The sequence below is a fragment of the Gavia stellata genome, chromosome 24 (assembly GCF_030936135.1).
Source record: "Gavia stellata isolate bGavSte3 chromosome 24, bGavSte3.hap2, whole genome shotgun sequence".
Lineage (NCBI taxonomy): Eukaryota > Metazoa > Chordata > Aves > Gaviiformes > Gaviidae > Gavia > Gavia stellata.
The window spans coordinates 1,140,707-1,166,510 of NC_082617.1; the positions used below are offsets into that span (position 1 = coordinate 1,140,707).

The 25,804-nt window shown below is 52.3% G+C and overlaps 1 protein-coding gene across 1 annotated transcript; it reads right to left on the minus strand.

The window, feature by feature from the left end:
* Positions 1-1,964: 1,964 nt before the first annotated feature.
* TRAF2 (TNF receptor associated factor 2) lies at positions 1,965-25,030 on the minus strand. Its single transcript, XM_059828681.1, has 10 exons — positions 25,025-25,030; positions 23,349-23,569; positions 22,663-22,741; positions 22,200-22,298; positions 11,679-11,750; positions 9,855-9,929; positions 8,837-9,178; positions 7,711-7,888; positions 4,300-4,448; positions 1,965-3,528 (listed from the first exon to the last, which is right to left on the minus strand). Exons 2-10 carry the CDS (start codon positions 23,534-23,536, stop codon positions 3,310-3,312), a joined length of 1,401 nt encoding a protein of 466 aa, XP_059684664.1. The 5' UTR covers positions 23,537-23,569; positions 25,025-25,030; the 3' UTR covers positions 1,965-3,309.
* Positions 25,031-25,804: the final 774 nt, after the last annotated feature.

Below are 25,804 nucleotides of genomic sequence, written 5' to 3' on the forward strand. Positions count from 1 at the left end.
GTCTCTTCTACAGCCATGCAGGTAGAGGCAGATGTGCTGCTGCTCCCCAGCATGGGTTTAGTCCCTGGGCTGGTGCTACAGCTCTGGAGGGGCAGGACAGGGCCTCCTGCAGGGACAGGGAGAGCAGCACTTGGCTCCTGACAACAGCTAAGACAAGACAGCCTGGCCCAGAGATGCTCAGCAGCTGCTTTATTATCCAGCAGCCAGGAACATGAGTGTTAGGTGTTGCATTTGCCTTTCGAGATGTTCTGCAGCTCCCCTGGGCTGGTGTTGCTAGAGCTGGCCTGGTACCGCTGCGCCTGCTCCCAACAGCCCCGTGGCCCTGGTAGGTGTGAAGCTGCAGCAGCCCGGCTGGGGCTGGGTCACAACCTCCCCGGGAGGAGCTCCTTCCCTGCCTGCTCCGGCACCCCTTGTTTGGAAGCCGCAGGGCTGGTGCTGGGCAGCCCCCCAGGCTGCCACATTACTGCAGCGAGGGAGCAGCTGGGGAAGGGTCCCAGCATAGAAATAACCCCCTGAGGTGACCCTGCTCCTCTTCCACCCTGTGCAGCGCTAGGGACCCATGAATAATACAACAACGACACTCTTCCAACTGCTTTTATTAGTGGTTTTGACCATACTACATCCTCAAGGAAAAAAAACTTACTTCACAGTGCCAGGCTGAGATGGGGGGTTCTCCGATTGCTGTGGTCAAAAGGGAAGAAAGAAAAAAACACAAAACTCCAGGGCTGGCTTGTGCCAAGTGTCCGTGTGCCAGCCAGGCTGGCAGAGCTGGGAAGGTACCGTACCCCTGCCCGCAGCGCATGGGCTGCTGCAAGGGACATGCGCTGCAATTACCGCTGCACGCTCCAGAGCTGCTAAAAAAAAAAAAAAAAGACAGACCAGACAGCGTTGTCAGCACCAGATCTGCCTCTCCTCAGCCACGCGGTGAGGGATGAGAAACACCGCAGCAAGTAAAAGCTTCTGTCGCAGGGGCTCGCCTGCCACGCCATGCCCGTGTCCGGTGTCCCCAGGAATCCTGACCAGCTTGAGGTTGGCCAGCCTGATCTTTGCTCACAGCATAGACTCTGGGCACCTGCTGGGGCAGGAGGACCAGCACCCACCCCCTGAAACAGCCCAGACCCTCCCTGCTGAGCCAGCATCTCCGCAGGCATCCCCCAGCACCACTGGGCCACAGCCACCCCACCCCTGCAGTCAGTGCGTGTCCAGCACCCCAAGAGCAAAGCCATTCGCATCAACTCAGACCAAGCTTCCCCCCACCCCCCCCATTAATACACTTAATGCCCAACCGCTAAGTGAGCGGAGCTGATTTTCCTTCCCCCTTTCCAGGCCTTTGCCCACCTCTGTGGGGCTGGGAGCCCCCCTCGGGCCTGGCCCTGGAGCTGCTGCGGGTGGCAGCAGGGTTTGGGCTTTGCCAGGTGGGTTGGGGTGGTTTTTTCCCCCCTCCTAAGGCAACAGGGTGAGAGTGACAACACACGGCTTGATCCATCCCTCAGGACCGGCTCAAGGGGGAGGGCTTGCACAAAGAAAGGGACCTGCCACCCCTCTCCCACTGCCCAGAAGAGCTGAGGGTCCCTGGGGGGGCAGCGGCAAGGCAGGGTGCAGGCAGCTGCCCAGCCCCGCTCTGCTCTGCGAGGGGCAGCTCCAGGGGGACATCCCAGCCCCGACCCTCCGCCCTTGGGAAGGAAGGGGCAGGCCCCTGCCTGTACCACGGCCCTCACCTTGTCACAGTCACAGTGGCCATGCCGGGAGGTTTGCAGCCCACCCTGCTGCAGCCACCCTGCCTGACCAGCACCCTTGGCTCACCCATGGCTGCTGCACCGCCACCGGCCGCGCTGGTACTGCATCTCCCTGCTCCTGCTGAAACAGCAGAGTCTGCCACGGCCTTTGCGCACGACAGGTATAATAAGATCTGCAGGGACACTTCCCAGGGGGGCTTCAAAGGTCGTCCCAGCACCCATCCACTGGCCAGCACAGCACCCTTGGGTGCCAGAGGTTCAGCTTGTGTCAGGGTCCAGCTCAGCTACCCCCCAGCCTGGAGAAGGACATCAGAGAGAGCCCTCCAGTGTGCAATGACCAGGAACCAGCAGGCACGCTGTTCCCCAAGCCAAGGGAAGGATGGGGAAAGCTGCCGCTGGTGGGCAAGGCAGGCCCTTGGGGAGAGCAGGGGCTGGCCAGCAGCGGACAAGAGACATGGCATGTCCATCAGCCGTGGAGGTGAGTGCCTGTGCAGTGGACGGTGGCAGTGCGGAGCTGCAGCCGTACATGCTTGGCTGCTGGAGAAGGGCCCTGGGAAGGCTGGTGTGCCTGCGCTGCTGCAGCTGCCCCGTGACGGGGCTGAAAGCCAGCTCAGGAGCATCTGCGTGCGCATAAAGACAGCTTCCAGCACTGCCACAGACCTGCCTACTGCTGCTCGGGCGCAGGCAGGCAGAGAATGGCTGGGTCTGGCTAAAAACCCGCCTGGGACTCCCAGGGTCCAGGGGGCTGAAGTCCTGCACCGAGCCCTGCGTCCTCTTCCTCTCCCAGGACAGGACGGGCAGGCTCCAGGGGAGATTCACTTCTCTTTCACTGTGGGCATCCCTGATGCTGCCCCACGCTCCCTCCCAGGCAGCAGGCACTGCCTGCCCCGTCCTCTGCTCCCAGCACACTGCTCAGAGTGCAAACCACCCATCAAACACACAGCAAGGGCCAGACACGGGGTACCGCTCCCCCGCCTGCCATGAAGCTCGGCTCAGCGGCAAACCAGTTCGCACCTCTCTTGCCCCACTTGCGCAGAGTCTGCCACACACCCTTCCCGTCCACCGAGGCACAGACCAACCAGCGGCGCAGAGCAACGGCACCCCTGCAGCACACAAAACTTCCAGGAACATGGAGACCTCTGAAGAAAATCCTAGACGGCTGAGCCAAACATCCACGCAAAGTGGTGCTCGGGCAGGCCAAACTCTTGTTTTACTACAGGGCACTGAGGCTGCGCACTAAACCACTAGAGCAAGAGCTGCACCGGTTTCCACTGGGAGCCCAGACAGCGGCAGTTCAGACACCCAAGTCACTGCAGGAGATCTTCTTGTACCCCGCAGACTGCGAATGTCCACCCAAACCTCTTCTCAGGGAAGGTCTCTCTGACACCAGGGAAGAGGGTTCCCATCAGACACCTCGTTTCCACTCAGAGCGAAGGTCCCTTTTTGGGAAGGGCTTTTCCCTTCCTGCTTTTTGCCCCCTCCTCGCTCCAAGACCTGCCTGAAGTGCAGCACAAGAGGGGGATGCCCCACTCGGGGCTGGCTCTGCGTTCACTGCTCCCAGAGGTGAGGAGGGTTAGAGGCCCGTGAGATCAACGATGGCTTTAATAAAGATGGCATCATCACGCACGTAGGAGTTCTTGGCTTCCATCACGGAGACGGGGCAGAACAGCGGGCAGCCGCTGGCAATGTTCATTTCTGTGATGGGTCGCTGGAAGGAGGAGGACGTCACGTCAGGTCGGAAGGCATCGATGATGTGCTCCCGGTTGTTCTGGTCCAGGAGCATCAGGGTTACCTGTGGGGAAACGTGAAAATATACAAGAGCAGCTGAATAAAAAGCACATGGAAACCCAGCCCGGTGACCCGCTCAACTGAAGCCTGTGGAACGTGCAAGTACCAATGCGACCATAGCCACATCACGTGCCTACAAATCTGAGAAACGCCTGTAAGTAGGGTCAGCAGAGAACGTCATCTCAGAGACATTCTGCAGAAACCTCCCCACATCCTGCCCTGCCACTGGAAACTTCTGTGTGGCAGCACAGGGCTGTCAGACTGACTCTGAAAACCTACAGCTGGCTGGTGTGGCATTTGCTCCCAACACCAATACCCCAACGCAGGTATTTCATTAAGTCACAGAGTTGCTGTCCCCTTGCGAAAGAAGGCGGCGCCTCTGCCTGCATCAGTATTTCACCCGCTCAGCCCTCAAGTGTTTCACAAATCTGCAACGTCTAGGAACGGTAATCTGAGCTTCTGATGCCGAACGAGCATCAGCTGCACCCAAAGTACCAAGGCCACGATAACTTTCCCTCACCCCGAATTCATGCAGAGGCTCCCCTCACTTTCCAAACACGCTGCTGCAATCCTGCCACAGCCTCCGCCGCTTTGTGCCCCCGCCCTGTAGCACACTCCGTACTTTCAGCATGACTGGGGAATCCCCAGGGCGGCTGACATACCGTAGTCTTTCCTTCTTCTGCTTGTGAACTAGCCCAGATCGATGGCGTCTGGTACTACTGGGTGCCAAAGCAGAGGCATGTCGCTGGGCATAGCGGCTTTGTCCTAAACCCACCTTCTGGTTGAAGGGCCACCGCAGGAGTGCGTCGTTGGGTCCTTTCATCACCACAAAGAACAGGGACAGATGGGTCCCACGCCCGGTGCCGTCCCCGTTCAGGTAAACGCGCAGACACATCTTGTAGCCGTACTTGCTCGTGTAGAAAGCTATCAAAGAGTTGCAAAACAGACACAGTGAGTGTCAAACCCAGCAAAGCCTGGCACCAACAGGTTCCTCTGAACTCGGAGGACTCTATAAAGTTTGGATCCTGTAAGAAGCCAGGTCTGGGTCTTAAAATACCTGCACCATGGAGGTAAAAAGCCACCAGGTACAAACAACAGTCAGATGCCATCTTAGACTGGCCTGGAGACAGCCCAAGGTCAGGCAGTCACAAGCCCCTGGTCTAGCCAAGACGCAGAGCACTGCGGCACAGAGCAGGGCACCGGCCGGCCCCTTGGGCTCTCCCCACCCACACCCCAGGCACAAGTGCCCCAGGCAGAGCCTGGAGCTGGAACTCTGCCGGGGAGCTGGGCGCTTCCCACTGCACCCCCCGCAGACCCACCAGTTGTGCCGCGTGTGACTGCTAAAGGAGCTGCTGTTTGTGGCAATAACGCTGACGAGCAGGAACAAAACCACCCCCAAAAAAACCTGACAGGGGGTAGACCATCCTCAGTACTCACTGCACCCTCTTCATAAGCTGGCTGCCTCTGATGGGGGCAGAGGCTCAAGCAAGCGAGCTTCGGTCTCCCGTTAGGATCCCAGCCGCTCTGCATGGCATGGGCATGGCTGCGTATGGGCTCTAGGATCTCAGGCTCTCTTCTCTCAATTCTGGGAATGCTCATGTTGTGATATCAGACCCATGAAGGGCCACAGAAATACATCTTGGAAGGGGACATGCCGCAAACCGCCCTCTCACAGCGTCGCAGAGCTAAGTGCCTCGGGTCTGGCAAGGCTCAGCAGCCTCAGGGCACAGGGCAGGAGATTAGAGACTGTGTTTTACTGCAGGGCTTGGTGCACTTCTATGAACAGGCAGACTAGCCCTAGCAGAGATACCGTGCACTTCCACATGGTGAGAAGCAAGAGATCAGGGCTTTGTCACCCGTTTCCCTCCTGGCACTCCCCAATTCATTTCTTCTAGTCCTTCCTCTCCACCTGCTTCACCCAAAGGCTTTCAGGGCAGATGCCACCCTCTGCTAGTCCAAGCAGCACATCCTCACCACCCACCTGGGGCTTCTCAGCACTCCTGTAACCCTGTGGGTGTAAAACCAGGCGGGGAACTGGAGGAAGGATGGCCCCAGAGCGGTGGGAGTACCCAGGAAAAGGCACCAGGCAGCCAGAGGGCTAAACACCTTGCGGACCACGCCGCCAGCCCAGAGCAGCGAACTGGGCATCCTGCTTCCCACCAGCCCAAGCAAAGGCGAAGCACATCGGAAGCAAAGCAAGAGCCCAGCAAGCCACCCTCCAGCATCTGACAACCAGCAGCTTTCCAGCAGGAGCTTCGCTTTGGACTGTCCTGATTCACGCCCCCAATGAACCTTTCTTGTGCGGATTTGGTTTTGAACTCTTTCTGATTTTGCCCTTTGCAAAATCCTGTGGCAGTTGTCGTGTCCTCACAACGTGAGTGAGTGGCAACTCTACTTCCTTCTCTTTAACACTGATTTCATTTGCTATTTCCTTGCCTTTACGTTTAAATACAAAACAAACTATTCTATTCATTTCCCTTTTTCATCCCATTTGCCACCAAGACCTCTCTCCTCCCAGCTGTCTCCTTCCCAAACTGAACAGCACTAGTCCATTTGCTTCACTTTCTAAGATTAAAAAAACCCACCTCCACAAGAAACATTTGTTTCTCAGCCTAATTTTCTCAGCTAAAGCAGCACCAGGAATGAGGATCTCTCATCTAAGCAACACAATCGACTACCGCAGAAAACAAGGCCTTGTACTTTGCACTTGCAAGATAAAAAAAAGAAGTCCTGCCTTTTCCAGAAGCAGTCCCGGTGTTAGGCAGAAGCAATCCTCACCTTCCGATCCCCCCAGCCACATACAAGATTTTCATTAGCAGATGGCAGAGACCAACCAGCAACACAAAACACAGTCTGGTGGCCTGCAAAGTATTTTTTCCTTTGATGAAACCAGTTTATAAAAGCCCTGAGCCCTGCCTTTCCTGCTCTCCCACCGCTGCCAGGTGAGCCGGGATGCCCGTGGCCAGAGGACAAGAGTCAGCTCCGTGCAGCACCTCCCTCCAAACCGCAGCCTTTGGAGACGTTCGGGTCAAGCAGCTCTCGAGCACAGTGCAGGAGATGGACAGGATGCAAGATTTAAGGTCCTCTCTCTAAGTCAAACAAAATAGATTCGAAGCAGATTTGTTGGCTTTGGGAAAAGGAAGGAAGTGCTGCCCTTTCCGAAGGGGACAGAGAGCAGGGGTTTTCCACGGCTGCTGTTGACTTTTAAAAGGAAATGCTAACTGCACGCGCACAGTTTCAGTAGCGGTTTAGTTCCCCTCAAGAAGGGGAATCCTTTTTTCTTTCAGTTTTTCAAGAGAAAAAGGACCCTGAACAGCCTTCATCCAGAAAACAGATTTTAAAAGAGTTTTTAAAATTCAATTGCTTTCATCTTGTGGCCCAGCCACAGTCTGCTTTTTCACAGCGCCAGGAAGCAGACGTAAGGTACGCGCTCTAGGTTTGCATGCAGCTCTGGGCATTTTGAAAAAGCTCTCCAGCACGCTTAGATCTAAGTGATTCCTGCTCAGGCAAACACAAACTCCTCTCCGCAACCATTATGCTGCGTGGTGAGCTTCCCACTGAGCAATGAAATTGTGTGAAGAGATGGTTTCATCTTGCAGCTGCAAGCCTGGGAAGTGCTTTCATAAGCAAACAAGCCAGATCACAACCTGCTGCTCACTGTCTCAGATTTTCTTTTCTTAAGAACAGGAGGAACAGTGCTGGGCTGGGGCAGTTCTGCGAGGAGAGCCCCTTCCTCTAACAGATATTCAAGCACTTCCCTAGGTATGGTTTGGGCTTTATTTAGACATTTTGTCTTGCACTGTCATGCTTTAGGCACTGAAATATACTTCTGGGGCTCTTAATATATATTTCCTCCCTTCCTTAACCATTTTCTTGCTGGTTTTATGGCCTCTGAGTATTTTAATTCTAACTAAAGGGTTATGCAGGGCTATTCTGGAGCTAAGAGGGTTGCATTCTCTATTATGAGAAATTAAAAAAGTCTTCTGCAAGCAAAAAAGCACCTCTTTCAGCAGAGCAGTTTCATTTAGCCCAATGCTAAAAAAAATGTTCTGGGCTCCATGGGGAAAGGTGGACAGAAGTACATCTGAATGGCCAGCACATCCCCTGCTAAGGACACCGCTACAAATCCCACACCCAACTGAGACGCAAAAGGCTTTTGCAGTTTTGCAAATTTGTGGGCAATAACCTGGAGAGAAGATCGCAGGAGAGCGGCCTGTTATTGCCTCCTGACGCTTCCTGGCAAATTCTGTTATCTTCCAGATGAAAACACCATCGTAGGTGGAAGCTTCCATGTTGCGGATCTTTTCCTCCATCTCAGCCATGGCCAGATCTTTGAGCCCAATGCTCCTTTCCAGCTGCCGGACCTGCTCAGTGGGATACACGGTGCAGCCTGGTTAGAAACACGTACTGCTGTGAGACCCAAGAAAGCCAGCAGACACCAGCATCCCCTTCCGGACGACTCTTTAGTGAGAGACGTTCTCCAGAATTGACAGGGGCCACAGGACGGAGAAATTTAACATCGTAAGCCAATTGTCTGAAGCTTCCTTTTGAACCCTGTCATTATACATTGATACGACTCAGGGCTTGAGCTGGAAACTTTCGCACAGCGAATGGAAAATTCTCCCAACGAGCAGCTCCATTACGTTACCAGCACAAGAAGTGAGGGGTGGGGGAACATGAGCATTGTGACAAAACTAGATTGAGAAAGAGAAGAACCTACACTCAGCCAACAAGGTCTCCAGAGGGTTAATCACTGCTAGCTAACATAGGGTCACACCAGTTTTGGCAGCTCGCTTGCGAAGAGAGCACAGGTACGCTGCAAACTGCACCTCTCCCAGCTGCCAAGACACACTGGCAGTGCTCAGCAGGGACTGTGCTGGAGCATACTGGTGGGGGCAGCTCCTTCACACCTCCAGCCTGTGCTTGGCACAACGCTGTAGCATAGCATCAAGGATTACACTCCTTTGGAAAGATCTGGAAGGTGAGCAGCCCCACGCATTCAGAGAGAGCCAGTGAAACGCTGGGTGCTCTGCCTCTCGTTGGAAAACTTCACCTAGGAAGAACATCTCGGTGTCTGCGTAACTTGATTACTAACAGAGATCTGAACGCTTTATGCATGTCAGTTTAATTCCCATCTTTTCCAGGAAGCTTTTGAGGGTTGGGCACAGGCAGAAATGATATTTTAGTTCTGCCTTCAGATTTGTGGAGTTTCAGGGCTAGGCGGTGAAGCTTTGCTAGATAGTAACATGGAAAGGAAACTGAAAAAAGTCTCTGCTCACAGTGCTGGAAGGCCCGAGCCAGTGGTTACACACCTTGTTACTCAGCGTTTCAATTTTCTCCTGGTCTAGTCGATGTTGCCGACTGTAGGCTTCGGCTGTTAGAGACACTCTTTCCACCTCCCGATTGAGCACGCAGACAATGTTCTCAAAGGTCACCGTTTTCCTCTCAAGGGCCTCACATCTTCCCGAGAGCTCCGACTCCGAGCACAGAGAGTTTGCTGCCAGTAGTGGGGAGTTGTTTTGTGATGAGGAAAGGGCAGGAAGGGGCTTTAGGTCTCCGGACCCAGGCTTGAGGCTGAGCACAAAACTCAGCAGCATATAGAGATGCTCTGCCAAACACTTGCTTTCGTGTTCTGGTAGCTTTTCATTTTCCACCTACATGAAGAGAAATACATCCCCCATTCAGCAAGCTCAATCTACGCTGTCACCATCCACAGAACAAATTCCTCCTCTTGAGGTCACAACGTTAGCTTTAAATTATAAATGGGAAAAATGAAAGAAAGACAGTTAAAAAAAAAGTTTTGGGGCAGGGGTGGGTTGTTTTGTTTTAGAAATGCTGCAAATCACATACAATGACGGATGCCTAACGTTTCCCCAGCTGTACACGCTGTTCTACGCTGTCTTCCTCCATTACTTCCCAAAAGGGCTTAACAGCACCAAAGGACAAAGCCTCATATAATCCCCTCGAGAAGGGATTTATATGAACCTCACCAGCAGGAGCTGGGAAAACTAAGTCACATGGAGAAATATGGCCCGGCCCCAGTTCTGTGCTTACAGCTGAAAACAGCATAACCACCAGAGTCTCAAAGCACTCAGGGTGTTCCCCAAGAAGGAGGAGGTTTCCTTCCACATTAAGTTCATTCTCTGGATACCCAAACTCTGGACAGCAGATGATGTTAAGGTCCATTTGCAAAGGGTTTGAAACACCACTTTGTTCAAATAGCCGAATGCAAACATCTGTAACAGTTTGGGCGACAGCAGTTTGCAAGTCAACTCTAACACTGGAACTGAAAACAAGTCCCAAGATAAACATCAACAGATGAGCCCTTACCACCTCAGCACATCCAACAACCTCAAATCTGCAAGGCACTTTAGATCTGCCACAAGTCTTCACATGGTCCCGAAACTAGAAAGGAAGGAAGGCAATGTTAGATCTTATGTGTCCCCAGTAGCTCCCTTTCCATCTCGCTGACGTCTAGGAAACCGAAGATGATCTCAAGAATGCTGAAGCCATCGCTAATCACTAGCTGCCAAAGTGCGTGGTTAAAACTGGACGCTGCCTACCATTAGGTATGACTTTCACTGTAATATAAACATAGCACTGAGACCTGGAAGGAAGTTTTATTTCTCTGTCTCTTGATGGTTAGGATGTGTCACTTCTCACCTGCCTATGCAAGAAAGAAAAAGCAACCAGCACAGGTACGTGTTATGGATGCTGAGCAACAAGCTTCACTGAGGGCGGAGGAAGAGGAGGAATGGGGAACAATGCTACGAAACAGATAGCCATTAATTTTGTGCACTTCATGTAACCCTGATCAGGACGTGCCACAGCATGGTATTTTTACTTCCAGCTAAGCATTATAAATCTGAGAACAAAAAGCTTCCCGGTGGTCCTGCCTATTTATAGCAATTACTGCAGGTCCACCTGCGCAAGGGAAGATGCTCTGCTGGGTCGAGTATCACCTCGCTGGGGTGCTGAAGGATGCTGCGCCTCGGCCACCTCTCATCTGGCAGCTGCCGTGAAGAACCGAGGCCAACAGTGGATATTTCGACAGAGGAACGCCACTAACCCCCCAGCCGCCAAGATGACTCGTTTGGGTTCCCACACAGTGCATGATTAATGCTAACAAGCACTGGCACATTATCATCTTGTTTTTGATATACCTCTCATCAGAACAGACCACTGATACCTGATGAACAACAACCATATTCCCCATTTAACACCTACATCTGCTACAACAGATGTCGATTAAAACGGGTTTTAAACCACTTTTTTAAAAACTTCTAGATCCATCTGGCTTGCTTAATGAGTCAGGTTACTCAGAGTTACAACGGCTGCAGCTAATCAACAAAAGTTTGGAAAGCGATAAAAGAGGGAGTTAATATTTAAACAAAGGATAGATCACCTATGGGAATCCTACAAGCCTACTCTCTGCCGGGCTCCAGCTTCAACCTGCGGACAAGCAGATCTGTATCCCAAGATCCCAGCGTGAAGTCCTTCATTACGCTGCCTGTTTAGAAGAACTCTTTGCTCATCTTTTTGATGCTTCTGTCCCCACTGCCCTGCTACAAGGGCCTTTTGCAGCAGTCCTGCTAAAGATATTTGCCCGTAGCAGGCAAGACGGTTTCAGATGAACATGCTTTTTGAAGAGGTTTCCCAAAACTTTGATTTTCAGACGTCTGAGCCTTGCCCCAGGAGCCAGCAGCATGGAAACCCTATAGACACGGATTCCATTACGTGATTAATTAGAAATAAATTAATTTTGCTGGAGATAGGCTCCCTTTCCATAATTGCAACAGTCGTTGGTATAGTTGCTTTACATAGGACCTAAGTACCCTTTTAAGCCCACGAGCGTGCTTTTCCCATGGAGGCTCTGCACCCAAACACAGCAAACACACCGCTCAGAGGGAGGCAGCATCGGCAGCACTAACGCAAAACTACAAGCGCTGATGAGTCACGTTCACTCGCACCCGACCAGTATTTTGAGCTTTATGGAAAGGTCATGTCTGTACTAACGGCTGCCACTTAATTATTCTCCCCAGTCCACTTTCTAATAGTCTCGATTTTCCTCCCTGCTCTGAGAACGCCGGTGTCAGCCCATCAGGATGCCAAACACCACCATGGCACGCGGTTCACCGACAGTTGGATGGTTACCTTCTCCCTTGGAATCTTCTTCCCACAGCCTTCGCAAGTCAGCGGAAATTCAGGGCAGACTTCGTCGTGAGCCTGTCATGAGAATCGACAGGAGAATATTTGGTGGTCTAAATAAAAGCTCCAGTGAGGTTATATGATGAGTACAATTCAACCGGGGTAGTTTTACACTTTATTACAGAAGAGCGCTGTATTCTACCAACCTAAACTCAAATCTTGGTCACACTGATCATTCTGTCTGCTGACTCATTTGTGTGATCGCCAGGCTACCAGAATTTTAGGTGCCTATGTAGCCTCAGCCTCAATTTAAAAGCTGCTATAATAATTTTTTTAAAAAATCAAATTACTGCTTTGATGGACAAGATAATCAACAGGAAGCTCCATTTATGGGTCTGCCAGGAAAATACACATTGGCACAGGTTGAGTGAAGTAAGCCACTATCTCAGCAACGTAATTTGTATAATTTTTCCACTGTAATGATTATCAGTTAGCTGAAGTATGAACCCATAGGCTACTTATCACACACTGGGCTGAGCTCTCTGATAGTATTCTTCACATTTGAATCACAAAAACCCATTTTTCAACCAGAAAGAAAAATATTTTAAAACTGTTTCATTTAATAGCCCCTGCACACAAGCACCCACCGCTGCAGCAAGAGCACATACAGCCTGTTTGGTGGCCGGCGGAGCTGAACAAATGATCAGGGCAACGTGATACTCTGTCCTCAGCAGATACTAGGGCCAACCACACCGGCTAAATTGGGAATGCTACAACGTGCCTCTGCTTTCTGTGTTATTTCCACACTGTTTAAACCTTCTCTTTACACACCAACCAGTTGAAACAAGGTATTGTAAATGCTATGAATAGGCAGTTCAAAATTCAGATTAAAAGGTAAGTGCATTGCAGTATCCTGCCATGGTAGTAACAGGAAAAAAACCACAGAAGCATTTATAAAGTTGTCATCTGAAACCAGATGCTTTGAAAACTTGGTCACATTTATTCTTTATTAAAACAGGTTACTATCTTGGGGTGGGGGAGGAGGAAACATGCACAAACTTAAATACTGTTACCACATCAGAAACTGGAAAGTGAAACGCATTAGTGGCTCAGCTTTGGCTTCTTAGTTACTCTCTCCTTTTTATACTTTAAAGGAGTAATCAGACTCAAAGCCTCGCTGCACTGTCCCCTGAAAAGTGACCGGCCAGCCTGTGCGGTTCGGCTGGGCAGCGCTGCCTGCAGAGGCGGTGGAGGAGGCAGAGCGCTGTCCTTCATCCCACTCACTCGGAGGGGCTGAACCCTTTCTTCTACCCACCTACTGCTCTCATGTTCTAGAAACACCAGATAGAATCTTCCCCACGACCCACAGAACGCTGGCATAAGAACAGACGGTCTGGCTGAAGGAAGGAAACTTCACTGTAGAGACAACTATTTAAAAAGGGAGTATTTAAAACTTATGTTCTCCCTTGCCAACGTGCTAGGCGTGAAACTACCACCCCCTCTGCACTCCCCACCTCCCAGCATTTATCTTCCATCCCAACTCCACGCTACACCACGCTACAACACCCAACATGCAGGCAGCCCTGCGAAGCGTGCCCAGCCTGCGGCACGAGAAGGGAAACCAGCCCTGCACAGCTAAGCTGAAAGTGCAACTGGTCCGTATGTAAATTGAGACACCCAGAAACACTGCCTTTAACCAGCACAGATCCAAACCTCTAGACGAACATTTTTGTATAAACAGTTTCAGGCTCTTCTGGAATGCCCTGTTCCATCCCCCTCTACGCGGGTGTCTCAACAGAGACGGATGGTATCGCCGCTGGAAGAAATCCACCCCACCCAGGAGCCGAAGAGCAGGGGTTGGCATTCCAGCCTGATCTGCGGCACTCCACTCCCCCAGGAATGGGGCAATCCTCCTGTTTACACCTTTCCCAAACCCACATCTGTGAGCTTCTGCAGCGAGGACGAGCATCTCGGACTCGGGCATTTGCTGTGAACATTTTAGGCAGCTTTGGAAAGCCATCCCTGTGAACAGGGCTAGGTGAGAGCAGTCAACCTCTCGTGGGAATCAAGTCAGATGGGGGTTGGAGAGAAGGGACGGCAACAGAAGAATTAAAGCGGAGCTGGAAGACAACGGTCTGGCTCAGACCTTCAGGGCTACTCTGGTTACCTCAGCGTTGACTTCTCACCCACCAGCTGTAAACTGAGGCATAGACCAGTCTTCACATCCAACAACAGGGGTAGGAAAATCAGACCGGGCCGAGTTAACAGCCTGCACAGCCACACCTCGCTCTTCCCACTCAATTAAAACCAAAACCGCCGATTGATACGCACATCAATTTCGCTCCCTAAAAACAAACAGCGAGACAACCCAGCGGCAGCCTGTACGTCACGCGCCGCCATCATAACAGGCGATTCTCTGGGAGCCCACCTGGGAAACTAGGAAAATCGAACACCATCACCAGCTTCGGAACAACCAGGGCAGCCTACGAGCACTTGCTCAGGGCACAGGCGCTCACAGGTTACTGCTGCAGCCGCTCAGCCCTCCAGCTCCTACCGTGCTCCTCTCCGGAGTAGTGCCAACGGGCTGCACCGGAGGTGTTGAGCCCTCTTCGCCTGTACGCCTGCGGTGAATGGAGATGCCTGTGCGCACACCGTGACTCTCCTACCTCAGTATCAGGAAAGGAGAAAAGTGATTTGCAATATTTGCAGTTAAGGTTTCTCTCGGGGCACTCCCGGGACCACCCCCTTACACCCCTAGCACTCAACCAGCGGGAACGGGCAGTTCCCTTCATGGCAGCTCTGCGACAGCAATGGCAGCACATTTCAGCGCAACCGTGCAGAAAAGTGCAGGCAAGCCTAGGGAAAAAGTGGGATTTAATAACAGCAGCTGATCCCTGGAGGATGCAATGATCGTTTCCTAAAGTACACCAGGGTGAGCTGCTCTGCTGTGCCTGCGTAAGTAAGACAAAAGGGAAAACTGCAGTTTAATCCGATTGCCATTTCGCCTCTCAAGGCTTTGCTAAACTTGACTCGAACTATGGAAGAGGCTACTGCTGAAAATTATTATCCCCGTATCGTGAGGCAGAGCAGGAGGTGCGCCCGCTCCCCAGCTGCCCTGCTCATAACCTGCCGTATCAACGCAAGCCCGTTTTTATGGAGGTCTTGCCACCGCGTTGGGAAATCCATCAGCGTGAACGCAACGCTCCCCCTCCAGCTAAAAGGCAAGGCAGGCGGCTGAGAAAAGCACCCTTTGAAACAGCTGCTGCAAGATGCCTCTGCCAGAGCCCTGCAGAAAGGTTATCGCAAAGGGCAGGGTCGGCAGAGAGACGAGGCTCAGCAGAACAGGCTTGGTGCGAGCTGCGCACCGCAGCTCTTCCACAAACACAGGTTGATCTTTGAAAGTTAGTCCGTTAGTCCCCTCCGAGCACAGCAACAGCAACCATAAGCATAGACAAAGCTGAAGGGCTTGGCAGCAGGAAGGGAGCACTGAAAAGGAAGGAAAATTAACAGGACGGCAGAGGAAAGCCAGCTGAAGTGGCACAGGGCGCACCGGAGTGCTGTCAGGGCTTTGGCAGTCTCCAGCCCCAGCATTGCCGTGTCCAGCACACGGCTCCTTCGGAATCTTAGCCTGGCTACAAGTAAAAAGGGTGGGCCCACAGAATTATGGAGAAAACCCTGAAAATGGGTCTCCAGTGTAAAAGAGATGCCTGCCTACGTTTTGAGAGAACCTGAATCCTTTGCGCCAAGAAGCATGAGTTGCTTCTTGCACCTCTGCCAGGTCCTCAGGGGCTCCGGAGCCTCCAAGAGGGGAACATGCCACAAAACACAGGTACTTTGGGATGTCCTGCTCCTCCGAAGTCAACGTGCCCGTCTGTGCTGTGTCTCCTCCTCGTCAGGGGAGTCCTAAGGCTGGTTTTAAGCCAGGCCTGCTCGAAGCTTTGCACACACAGGTGGGCTGGGAACACGCACACGGTCCTTGCGTTACTGCGTGGAGCCCAGCAACACAAGGCTGGAAAGCAGGAACCCAGTCTGTAATTCACAGGGCCAGCTGGGAACAGGAGCTTTCTGAGACCGTCGCATCAGCTGGTGCCAGACACAAACTGCTCCCTTTGCTGGGACACGCTGGGGACGGAGATCCAAGCGAGTCCACTTGGCATCACAAGTAATTAAACCTCAAAGAAAGTGTCAAAAACAAAGATTAAGTTCCCATCAGTAACTGCTTGCGGCTTTAGTGGGCATGCGTATGGCAGCGATGGCAGGGGGAACCAGCACTGCCTTTACTCTGCTGTCCAACGCCACGGCACCTGAGTTGAGGACAAAAATTGGCAGAAAAGATGTCAGGGGTTCCCAGGGGCCCAGAGGCTCACGCCTCTTTTCAGATCCAGCAGAACAACTTTTGCTTTCAGTTTTCTACAGTTTTGCTCATCAGCTTTTAGGGCTGATTAGACAGACATTTGATTTGGGGTTTATTGGTGGAGGGACATCAAGGCAGCGCTTCTTGCATTGAATAAGGATGTGGAAGCAGTAGTAGGTTTTGAAGAAGGATGAAGGTACAAGAAACAGTTGAAAGCAGCAGCAGGTTTTCTAACATTTCCTAAAACAGACTCTGCCTTTCCCTGTTTGCTTTGAACTATGTGAACTGTGAGACACTCCAGGAAGCGTTCTCCTAATACCTCCATCATCCCAGAGCAACGATTTTCCTAGGCAGACTCTACTCTGAAACAGAACAGGGCCAGACCCCCAAAGCATTTTAGAAAAGTCTGAGTCTGAACCTGACCTGGCCCCATGGCCAGCTGAAGCCCGTGCACCACTGTCCCTCACCTCAGATGCGGCTAGCTCCATTGCAAAACAAAAAGACTAAATCCACTTGCCAAGGAAATTACAAATTACAGCAATGGACTACACCAAGTCTCCGTAAACAGCTGGCTGACATGTAAGGGAGGTTCAAAGCAATCGGGAATATCTGATCAGAGATAACTTCACAGGTCTTCTAGGCTACAATTAACAGTTACAGTCACGGTCGCATGAAAAATGCCCAAGATGTGCTGTTCACATCTAATGAGGTCACTGCTTGAGAACAACCTGTCCCCGGGAGCAAACACCAATTATACCATCATGCCAACAATGCCAGGCGCTGGCACGTTCGTAGCATTCATCCGAATTCACCTCCAATAGTTCTTTCTGACAGCCAACCTCTGTCATTAGCCGCAGGAGGTGCTGCAGTGCTGACAGCTGTGCTCTAAGCACACTGAAAGCACTGCCTGTGCCGACCAGGTCCCAGGTCCCCCTGGAGAGATCTCCCTCCCTTCCAGCAGCACCTTCACCAGTACGAAGCTTCACCTTAATCGCTCAGATCAAAAGGGACAGCCTCAGGCTGAAGCCTCTCAGTGGTCTGCCTGACCTTCACGTTAGAAAGGGTGGTGTTGATACCGGCCAAGCTCTGTGAGCCACAGATGGCAGGGGCAAGGTCGACTCCTTTGCCTCGCAGCCAGCGCAGAGATGCAGGCTGTGAACAGAAGGGCTATTATAGCGTGAGACTGAGAACACCACTGGCACCCAGAAAAGGGGAGATGAGACAAATATTACAACTAGGACGGGTGTCTTTCACGTGCTGGAGAAGTCAAGCCTGTGGTGAGTGGCTTGATTTCAAACCCGATTTCTCCAGCCTGTCCAAAGAGTTGGAAGTGCCCAAGGGGGTGTGTGTAATTGTGGCTTTGGCTCCTGCCAGACACCTGGAGCCCCAGGAACACCTCCCTGGGCGTGAAGTGCTGCCCCACAACTCCCAAAGCTGTATTCATGCTGAGGGGTTTCATCACGGCTTAGAAGGGACACACAGCACTCACCTCAGCTTCAAAGCTCGCGACTTACAGCTTTTCATTTTCCAAGGTGCAGATGCCAAAACTGTTAATCAGGTGGGCCACCACAAGAAGGCTGAGCTGGTTTTAGAAGCTAAGAGCAGACCCTCTACAGCTGGGGCTTTCCAACCCCCTCCCACGTGCGTTCTCCAGCACTCCCTGTGGCTTACCTCCCACCACGGGCTTGGACGGGAAACTGCCTCGTGTCTGGGCAGCCAGCTACATAAACTCTACTTTGGGGACTGTAAGGGAGGCCGGGTTTTGTTTGGGGACCTCAGCTCCAGCTCTGGAAAGTAAAAGTGTGTCAGATCCCTTTTTCCAAAGCAGGAGGTCCTTTTGGTCACCCGCACATGCAAGTCAGGGATCCTCCCACAAGAAAGTGATCTGGTCTCCTGGGGCAAACTGCTGATCAGGCCGGAGCTGGATGCAAACCGCGCTTTGACGCCATACCCTAACTTGGAGCCAAAACCTTCGGAAAAAGACAATAAATGCAGTACCTGATTTTAAAAGGAAGGCTGGTCGCCCTGCTACAGCATCATCAAGTGTGCTTGCCACAGCATTTAAAATGCTGTATCCCATGCAGGCAACACTGCTATAAAACACTCAGAAATACACTTTGGAGACAACAGGAGCCAGGTGAAGTAGCTTCAAAGACCAGCAGCTCTGTTCTAAGCAATGTGCAAAAGCCTGAAGCTGAAGTTTTCAGCCTAAGCTGAAAATCACCGCCAAAAACTATCGGGACATTCCTGGGATGCAGCTGGAAAGGTGGGGCAATGAAATGGTAAAGCATCACAAAGCAGGAGGACCCCCTGGCTCAGGGCCCCCAGCAGCATTTTTGAAGAGGGACGGTTTTCTCTACACCAGGTGCAGCACGGCTTCTCCAGCATCCTCCAGCAGGAACACTGGGCAAGAAAAGACTGCCCAGTTACCTTGTCCTCCTGGTCCCAGGAAGCCACGTAGTCCAGAAGGGGCTGCAGACATACTCTCCAACACCACAGGCTTTGGAGTAACATCACTTAAATTCCGAGTTTTGCATCTCCCACAGCCTTCCAGGCTTCAATTAAAGTGAACTCTTCAAAACCATGGTGACAACTGACTACAAGGAAAACACATCCCCTAATTTGGATGAGGATAGGTTATTATCACAGGTGACAGTCACCCATCCTCTTTAGCTGAGCTCATCTGTTTTCTTAGCAAAGCTCCCCCACCCCAACGTAGTTTAAATACTGCTGTCAGGATTAAGCTTAAAACTTAGTTCTCCTTCCAAAACTTAGACAATTCCATTTCCTTATGTCTCAAATAATTCTGTGTCTCCTGAGATGAATGGGCCATAATTAAAACCTCTGTCTGAGGTAACAAATGGAAATGCCAAGGCTGACCATGCGAACACCCCTCTGCAGCTCCCTCCTCCCATCCCAATCCTGATGGGGAGCAAAGAAAGGGAGCTGGTGGTATGAAAAGCATAAATAAAAGGTGTATGAGAACTGAAGATCTGTTGATAAAACAGAAGAGAGACGTAGGCAACCGGAGGTACCGCAAGGCAAGAAAAGAAATGCTCCAGCGCTGCGGAACCACAAACTCCCTCTACCTGGATATCACAGGACGTGTTTTCTTGGTCTTTCCTTTTGCTCTAACGGGCTAGTTTTAGTTTCTGCAACCCTCCTCAGAATTTCCACCTGAATCTAAAGGCTCCTGCCCACAGCCTGCTTTTCTGTATGTACGTTCAGGCAGACTCATCAGGAAACCCATACATGAAAAGAGGTTACTGATTAAAAGGAAAAACCCTGCAGCCCCACCACAAACTGCTTTATCCAAATGCCGCTAAATATTTACAATATTTACAAAGTCTGAAAAATGCATTTATAAACCCAGACATGAGCTAAGCACTTAAACATTTCATATGCTTCACACAGCTTTAAGCAGAAGTGCAAGTCACGTTCAAGGAGATTGCACTCTTTCAGTTTTGCATGTCCCTTTGAGACCTGAACAGAAAGCAAAACTGAAAACAGTTTTATTAATTTTTGTGAAGTTGAAGACCTAGAGCTTTTCAGCTGCAGAACATTTTTTTCCCTTGTTCCCGCCCTGATAAGATTAGCAAACCAGAAGTGACAGTATCTCTTGATTTGTAAGTGGATAGCAGCCGAGTAAGTCTCTCTCAGTACGAACACACGATTTTTAAATTAGCAAACAATGAATTCACTCTTAGGGACTTTCCATGTCCTGCCGGAAATAGCGCAGCAAGGGACTTTCCATAGTGGGAGCGCTGAGCTGCAGCAGGACGTTAACGTTACACACATTGCTGGCTACAGATGCAACCGTACTGCACGAGGCAAACTCTACTTTGTGGCACTAAACTAACAAGCCTACCCATAAGGCAAGGTTTAATATTAGCCCACGGTACCAAGAGAGACTCTGGGCTAACACTGTCGTTTGACACCTCCTTTCATCAGCCCTCCTCAGCCACACATACCATCTCCTAAGCTCCGACTGCACAAGGACAGCCAGGCCTGATTAAATGCCACAGCTCTTTGGCAGGCAGCTGGGAGGAGAGATAACACAAGCCAGACCTTGCCTCCTCCCACCAGTTCCCAGGAAAGAATCGGCTTTTCCCAAGAGGGCACGGAATAACCTTACCCCCATTAGACTAAATGCCACCGGTGGCAGGCAGGAGAGGCAAGCTCAATCCCAAGACAAATCAGCTAGCACTGCTCAAAATCCCCGCTCCCCTTTCATCGCACAAGACTGCCCCAAGACTGAAAAAACCACGACAGCCAAGATCAGGGCTGCAGACCTACACCCCAAGCACTCCGGAGCTGCACCTCTACGAAACACACCCTGTTTTAGCAAAGGACCTTATGAAGATTAGGTGGAGAGCAAAGAAGAGGCACAGCCTTATCAGTTCAGACGCTCTCAAGCAGTTGTGCGTAAGATCCCAGAGCATCACACACACATGCAGCCTTCAAGAAGACAAGACTTATCCCAGGACAGCTCGTTGCCCTTTTGAACTTCTAGTGCAAGTCCTGGCTGGACTCAAGCCTGCATTGAAACACTTGTAAGACCACACAGGGAGGACCTTTGGCAGGCGATGATTTTTGCTGAGCGCTGCAGGAACTCTGTAAGATTTTTTTTAAACCAGGAGAAAAAGTTCAGAAGAGCTCATCAGTCAATAGCACTGGAAGCTGCTGACAAATACAATTTGATTTAGTCTAACGGAGATGAGCTCACTTACTACAATCACTTACTTGAACACTGCAGTGGGCATCGGACTTCTAGTCACTGGTCACCAGCAGAAATTAAAGTATGGGTCAAACAATCTGCAGGCACCAACAGCACAGCTTGAACCTGGAACCTCAGCAAAACACACTGTACCCTGAAAGGCAACTCCCAACTCTCTCTGCTGCATCAGTGTGAAGCTTTTAACTTGACATTTATTCAGCCATACATCCACACCATGAGCCACTTACAGGTCTGTGAATGCGGGTTCCACAGCAGGAGAACCATTTAGCACCCTACGTCCCCATGTCTTTTGGAATGAACTTTTAGCATAAAGAAGTGGAAGGTTCTAGACAGCAGGACAAGGAAGCAGAGGCGCAGAAGCTTCTCTCTGTTAACAGGCTCAGCAAGCGAGGCAGAAAACTCAGGCATGGTCCACAGCTGTTGTTTCTTCCTGCCATCTTGCAGTGGCATTGCAAAGACAATCCAAATGTTCGCCTAGACAGACCGAGGTTAAACCTTTTCCTGACACACAGCTCAGTCACTACCAAAGCTCCATGAACCACAGGGCTACAATCTTACCTAGGGTAAGTGTTAGAGGGAAATAAAATTTATTCCTCCTATCTCAAGCCCCCCACATGGTGGTTCTTCCATTCCAAGAGGGATGACAGAACTGTCCTTCAGGAGCATCAAAGCTCCACAGGTGAATACGCATTCACTGCCAATGCATTTTAATGATGCAAACTGTCACAGCAGAGCTGACTTGTTGGAAAGCACAGGGAAGCCTGTGGTCCACTGCCATCCTCAGGCAAGAACACGTTTCTCATGATGCACGTTAGCCATATACATGCTAAGGACCAGGGCCACAAAAAGAAGGCCTGGATTAAAGAGCTGATGGGCTCCTCAAGAAGAGTAGGATGGAGGAACCATCCTGCCCAGGAGGCTCGTGGCCCAGAACAGCTTGGAGCGACGGACGGCCAGCCAGTGAGCAACGCCCAGTCCCACTGCCCGGGTAGCTATGGGGGCAGCTGGCTGGAAACAGGATCGTGGCCAGGCCGCTTTCCCCAAGTTCATGGGTCTGAAGTAGGTTTTAGGTTCACAAAACGCAGAGAACTTCACAACAATTTCATGGCACAGCATAGTTTCTTGACAGTTCACTTGTCTTTTATAGCAGAAAGGAGTTGGAGATAGAGACGGTGGTTCCCACCATGGAAGGAACGTATTTAGTGCCTGTGATCACAAGCAAACCTGCAATGTTTCAGTTGAGCCTGTGCCCTCAGCAGGGCACACAAACCTAGCTCAGTCACAAAATCGCTCCGGCTTACAGTGAAGTCTGGGAAGCTGACAGCTCCCACCACCACTGCCAGTGCCAGCGGACAAGCAAAACCACCTGAGCCTTCCACAAACACAGAGGAAAGAAAAAGGAGGCAGGCATTGAAAGCCTTGCTTTGATCTTTACCTCGTATTCTTTAATAGTCCCCTTCCAAGTGCAGCCACTGTTAATACAGACAGCAGGCAGACTTTCCACCTCCCGACGAGCTGCGTTGTCTGGGAAAGCCTGAAATGGAAAAAACAAGCAAACCACAAAAATTACTGAGGGGTTGCAGTTTTGGTCGGGTCTCTTAATTCTTTATTAAGATTTTACTAAGACTCCTCCCAGGCCAGTTGCCACATCACATCCTCAGAGGTGTGCTAATGGCAAACAAATCATTATTACAGCCTTTAAGTAGGCCACCGCTATATTAACATGACCCGGATTTTAGAAGCTGGGGAGTCCACCACATTAATCATAACTCTCACTACTGAAGAAAACGTTTCCTAGGAATAAGGGATTCTCAGAACGTGTGTTTTAAACAAAAACTGCACGTGGTATTAATGACATCAGTGAGCTGCTTTATTTTTTAAAATGCATTTTTACTTACCGAGCTTGTTTCCAAAATAGAAATGCCTTCTTCATATATTCCTTCCTGAATACAGCTGGCACACTTTTGAGGTCCAGCACTGGCAGACAGAAAAATAATCATCAAACACAACAAAAAGAAACCGATTTATGATTTAACGATAAAACAATTTCCGGTAACTTTATAAAATTACAGCATTTTCTTATTTTTAAAACAACACATTGAGCCTTTGCTCATAAGTATTTCTGACGCCCATTTCTGATTGTAATTTTTTATTCTTCTCTTGATTAACCGCTCTATTCAACTTCCCTCACTTAAAGGCAAGAGTGAGACAGAACACTACGAAACTTGTCCGGAAGCCAGCACGTGCTTCAATTTCTCACATTTTGGCACGACAACCATACGATGACTTTTAGGAGCAATTCCTTCAGTAGCTGCGAGGCAGACTGAAGGAGATGGGTGCTCCACCTGGATCGCCACCTGAACAGCAAAAACGATCCGGGAGATTCTGGAAAAGGGAACTTTGAAGCAACCCCCAGAACAATAAAAGCAAGTCAGAGATTACACGTTCCCTTAAAGAAGGCCTGATGCTGAACCTCAGCGATTAAACACAGCTCCCTCACTGAGAAGGCCCTGAAAATGAGACTTTTTTACTTTAAAATGTCTTTTCAAGCATTTTGTCTTCAGACTGAAGGCACAAAAGTTACCTTATAATTTTCTTCAGACAATAGGAACAGTAGCGATGTCCGCACTGAGCTTGAAACGGCCTCCTCAAGATATTCTTGCAATCGGAGCAGAGGTATTTGACCTCCAGTTTAGTTCCCAGGATCTCCTTTGCAAATCCAGGCTGGTTTAGATCCAAAGAGCCAGGTGGAGTAGAGTTTGCTGCTGCCATGTGAACGAAAAATTCTGGCTGTATCTCCAGAGCCTGAAAAAAATAAAAATATTTTCCCTGTTTGATTACAACTGGATGGTGGTAATTTTTCACACAAACTGCGTTACTCACAGCATATTACACTGGCACCCAAAAGCCAACAACACAGGCAAACGCTCCAATGTAAACCACAAGTCTGCCTCCACCTAGTTAAAGATATGGAAAGAAACTTTAATTTTAGAATTAAATCAAGAACAAAGACACAGGGTGGACAGACCTCGCTAAAATCCCCGTCCAAGTTTATTGAAACGCAGCCCATTCAGAGAAATCAAGGCTTCTGGCCCAAAACAAGGTAAAAAGATGTCTTCAAGCTGATCGGGAATACAAATAAATTGCCTCAGTCCCCCAAAAACCTGGAGGCAGCGAGGGAGGTAAGCACAGCCTACCAGCGCTTGTTTTAACATCTGTCAGTTGACAAAAAGGCCGTTGCTTCTGCCCAGAGGCAGCCGCTCCCGGGGAGAGGCCGTGCTGACAGCGGAGGCCGGATTCACCGGCACTGCCCAGGCAGGGCTCTCCCCAGGGCTGGGAAACGAAGATTTGAGAGGCATAAGCAAATCAGAAAGGAGGAGAAGAATAAAAAGGCGTTTTAGATCACTGAGGGTGATCTAAAGAAGCCTTCAGGCCCTGCCACTACATCCCGCAGCCACCCAGAACGCGCAGGGCAGCACATCCAGGTACGGCCTTCGGATCGGCGTGGCGAGGCCGCAGCGAGGCTCCCCGCAGGGTTGGGGTTTCGGGTGAGGTCCAACTTTTCCCCCGTCCCAGGGGTTGTTAAAGCTGATAAAGCGATCCCAGAAGACAGACAGCGAGGCCGGCGTTGAGGAAGGGCCCTTCTCCACAAGCCGGGCCCCACCGCCCCGGCCCGAGCTGTGCCCGTAGGCCCCGCCGGCGGCCCGGCCCGAGCGCCGGTATTTCTGTGCTGGACGTTCGGCAGCGGGTCTTTAACGCAAACTCACACCCTGAGCGGCATCAGGACGCGCCTCCAGGGACGCCCGGGGCGGGCACCGGACAAGGCGAGGCGGGCGGGAGGCCCGGGCATGGCCCGCTCCAGCCGCCCGCTCGGGCCGGCTCTCCCGGGGCTGCGGAGACCCCCCCCCCGGCCCCGCTGCAGCCACCGCCCTTACGGGGAGGGAGGTCTCCCGGGCTGCGAAGCGGCGGCGGAGCCTCCCTGCACCACCGTGACCCGGGGGAGAGGCCGGGGCCGCCCGCGCTCTCCGCGGGGAGCCGAGCCCGCCGCCCCCCGCTGCAAAGAGGGGCCGCGACCGGGCCGGGCTCAAGGCGGAGCCAGGCCCGGGGGGGGCCGCCGCATGGGGCAGAACCCACCCGCCTCCTCCGCCCCGAAGCGGTCCGGTACGCCCCGTCGGCCCTCCTCCTCCCGCCACCAGCCGGGGACCGCGGGGAGGTGGGGGGGGGGGGGGGACAGGGGGGGAAGGGCAGCGCCGCACTCACCGGCAGCCTCAGTCCGCGCCCCGCACCGGAAGCCACCGCCGGCCCCGCCCACCGGACACGTGTAGATAGCCCCGCCCCACCGGGCCACGCCCCCCGGCCGCGCCGCTGCCTAGCAACGGTCACGCCTCACGCCGGGCAGGCCAGGGGCGGGGCCAGGGGCGGGGCCAGGGGCGGGGCCAGCGACCCCCGCCCCCGCCCCCCCCCCCCCCCCGTCACTGCTGCCCCAAAGCCCCCCCAGACACCCCCCGCCGTCACAGCCCAGTTATGCCCCCAGCCCCCCGCTGTCACCGGCACCCCCCGGTCACTCGCACACACGCGGCATCACCTCCTCTCTGTCACCCCCCATCACCCCGTCCTCTGCCGCTTCTCCTCCCCCAGCATCGCCCCCCCGCTGTCCCCCCCCCCCCCCCGTCCCCACCGTCCCCCGCCACGTCCCCGCCTCAGGCCACCCCTGCTGGGAACGGACCCAGCCCCCCGCGACCACTTCACCCCCCCCCGCCTGCTGGTGGGGGGCCCGGAGGGCCAGCAGTGCTCGGCCCGGGGGCACCCTGACCCCCCACCCTGCGGGGACGGCCACCCTCCCGCCGGGACCCCCCCTCACCCAGCAGAGCCGGGCTGCGCCGGGCGAGAAGCCCCCGGAGGGGTTTCCCTGGGGCACCTTTGGCCGTTTTGGGCAGCGCTGGGCACCCGCTCACCTGCGCGCAGAGGGCCATGGCCGTCCCGCGGCGCCCGCTCGGAGGGAACGCGGAGGCCAGAGGCACCGGGAAGGACGGGCGGCGG

Excerpts from the sequence above, each read along its gene's own strand:
- TRAF2 (XM_059828681.1), bottom strand. The coding sequence starts at position 23,536 with ATGGCAGCAGCAAACTCTACTCCACCTGGCTCTTTGGATCTAAACCAG. Across the intron at positions 22,742-23,348 it reads TGTCTGAAGAAAATTATAAG|TGCTGGACCTCAAAAGTGTG; the intron begins GTAACTTTTGTG and ends TCTGTCTGCCAG. Across the intron at positions 4,449-7,710 it reads TCCTGCGATCTTCTCTCCAG|CTTTCTACACGAGCAAGTAC; the intron begins GTTATTGCCCAC and ends ACTCTTTGATAG.